The following is a 2,976-nucleotide window of genomic DNA, read 5'->3' as shown; positions in this document are numbered from 1 at the left end:
CACACTATGGGGAGTTTGATTAGTTGAGATAGAAAATACGTTAGCATGTTAGCAAACAGGTAAGCCTGTCTGCATTCTATCACACATCCAAACTGTCTGGAGAACTAAAAAACTAAACTTGATGCAAACAGGTTAAATTCAGCATAGTTTAAATGCCATTCATTCATACAATCCATTTCATGTGTGTTCACTCTCTGCAATCAAAAAGTGTGGTCATTCATGCATTCATATTAAGGTGGCGTTTGTGAAAGGATATCAATGATGTATAAAGCACAGATAGATAGATAGATAGATAGATCACACACACACACACACACACGGCCAGATGTTTGAGGCCATAATTCAATTGATAACCTTTCATGAGCACCAAACCCACACCCTTCAAAAAAGGACAATGACGTCATTTCATCACATATAAAGTTTATATACACATATAAACAATATATCATGATATTTATAAACTAAAAACAAACTTCTTTGGGCTTAGAAATGGAATTAGGGAAATTAAGGTAAAAAAATATACACAGTATGAATCATTCAGCAATACACATTTCCACAAATTACCAAAAAAAAAGAGAAAGTAAATCATACACTACTTACATACAGTGCCAATATGTCCAGCCCCCTACTGGTCCCACTCCTGAACCATGAGAGGTGGACAACAACAGTCCACTCCTGAACGTCAGGAGAGGTGGCCGCCACTGAGTGTCTTCAAGCATAGCAGAGGCAGGTGCTGTGTCTCGTCAGTACAATCTGTTTTTGTTTGTTTGTTTGTGAGTACAAGGCCCATGTTTGTTTCTGCATTAGTTTTCTCCTCCTGGGTTGCTTTTGTCTCAGCGACCCCAAAGGCAAGACGAGTTCAATGAAAACTTCAGTTCCTCAATTTAAAAAAAAAAAAAGACAAAAAAACCCCCTCAAAAGATCAGGTTCCATCACAAGCGCAGAGGGAGAACAGAACAAGACTAACAAAGCAAAAGGAACCGGGACTCTGCAGGGCCGACTAAAGATCCCAGAAGCGGGACTCTCCTGGGCCGACTAAAGACCCTAGAACCGGGAGTCTCCTGGGCCGACTAAAGACCCTAGAACCAGGAGTCTCCTGGGCCGACTAAAGACCCTAGAACCGGGAGTCTCCTGGGCCAACTAAAGACCCTAGAACCAGGAGTCTCCTGGGCCGACTAAAGACCCTAGAACCGGGAGTCTCCTGGGCCGACTAAAGACCCTAGAACCAGGAGTCTCCTGGGCCAAATAAATAAGGTCTCTGGTTATCTGCTGTCGGCGCTCTTTCTGAAACACATCACCATTATCTGCAGTCCAGCTTTGGAACAGACACATTTATGTAAACCTAACCTTGATTTCACTTGTGTGTGTGTGTGTGTGTGTGTGTGTGTGTGTGTGTGTAGGCAGTTGAACCTCAGCTTTGGAACAGACGCATTTATGTAAACCTAACCTTGATATCACTTGAAATCAGAACAGCAGTTCACGGTGTGTGTGTGTTTGTATGTGTGTGTGTGTATTAGGCAAGGCATTTCCCCAGGGTTCTCTGACATGTGTGTGTGTGTGTGTGTGTAAGTGTTTGTGTGCGTGAAGTTGAACCTCAGCCCTTTGAAGGCCACGCCAGGGGCAGAGAAACACAAAGACGTCTCTTCCTGTGGAGACGCAACTCCAACTCACCCACCGCTTAAGCCAGAGAGACAAGATCGCTATAGAGCACTCACTCTCACACACACACACACACACACACACGTAATGCCTCTCATTCGCTTGTACAAAACACACACACACACACCTGAAAAGTTGAAAAATGTAATAAATAGCTGGACGCGGTTGCAAGGCAGTATTGAAACATGCATTCGTCACAACAAACAAAACCGATGAACAAAACACACATACACAAACACGCACACTCACGCACACGCACACTCACACACACTCACACACAGAAGGGAACAATATGAACATTCGTATGACGAGCCCACAGTCCTTTAGCACGTGTGTCCTGATTGCCATGGGAACATGGAAAGGCTTCAGGGTGAGTTCTGCGTTCTCTTCTTGGGATTTGTCTTCTGGTTCTGCAACAACACGTTCTGTGTTTTTTTTTTTTTTTTTTTTTTTGGTCAGCGTCTGCGAGTGGGTTCTCCTCCCCACATAACAGGTTCTAAGCGGAGAAACTGGAGAATGACAGGTCTGCGGACAGGCCTCACGACGTTCCGGAGGTCTCCAGGTAGCTCTGCAGTTTGCGCACCGTAGGTTTGTCCAGCGAGCAAAGGTCAAAGTCGAAGGTCGTGTTCGTGATGTGGAAGTGACCGGTCTCCTCGATGAGGTTCACAATCTGTAGGGACAGGGAATGACATGCAAAGTCAGCACAGTGCACAGAAACAACACATACACACACACACACACAGAAACAACACATACAGTTAAGAACAAAATTATTCATACCCCTGACAAATATTAATATTATTAATAATTAACATGAATACTTTTGTTCTTAACTGTACACACAGACACACACAGTACAGTGCACAGAACACACACACGCAGAGAGACTCACACACGGACACACAAACACAAACACACACACACACACACACACACAGTACAGTGCACAGAACACACACACACGCAGAGAGACTCACACACGGACACACAAACACACACAGTCAGCAGAGTGTACAAAACACACACACACACACACACACACACACACAGCAGTGCACAAGACACACACACACACAAATCCAATCCAATCCACTTTATTTACATAGCACAGTTTAAACAAACACAAGGTTCACACACTCACACACACACACACAGCAGTGCACAAAACACACACACACAGCACAGCAGTGCACAAGACACACACACACACACACACACAGCAGTGCACAAGACACACACACACACACACACATACACAGCAGTGCACAAGACACACACAAACAGCAGTGCACAAGACACACACACACACACACACAC

The 2,976-nt window shown here is 44.5% G+C and overlaps 1 protein-coding gene across 1 annotated transcript in view; it reads right to left on the bottom strand.

Moving 5' to 3' along the window:
• Window positions 1–651: 651 nt before the first annotated feature.
• mllt3 (MLLT3 super elongation complex subunit) overlaps window positions 652–2,976 on the bottom strand; it is a 48,343-nt gene continuing 46,018 nt past the window's right edge. The window contains exon 11 of the mRNA XM_048236081.1: window positions 652–2,329. Coding sequence (XP_048092038.1) covers window positions 2,198–2,329 — 132 coding nt within the window. The 3' untranslated portion in view covers window positions 652–2,197. The remainder of the gene's footprint in view (window positions 2,330–2,976) is intronic.

This window comes from Alosa alosa, chromosome 24, assembly GCF_017589495.1.
Source record: "Alosa alosa isolate M-15738 ecotype Scorff River chromosome 24, AALO_Geno_1.1, whole genome shotgun sequence".
Classification (NCBI taxonomy): Eukaryota; Metazoa; Chordata; class Actinopteri; order Clupeiformes; family Clupeidae; genus Alosa; species Alosa alosa.
Note: the sequence above shows the minus strand (reverse complement) of the source record. Positions and strands in the feature narration are given on the sequence as shown.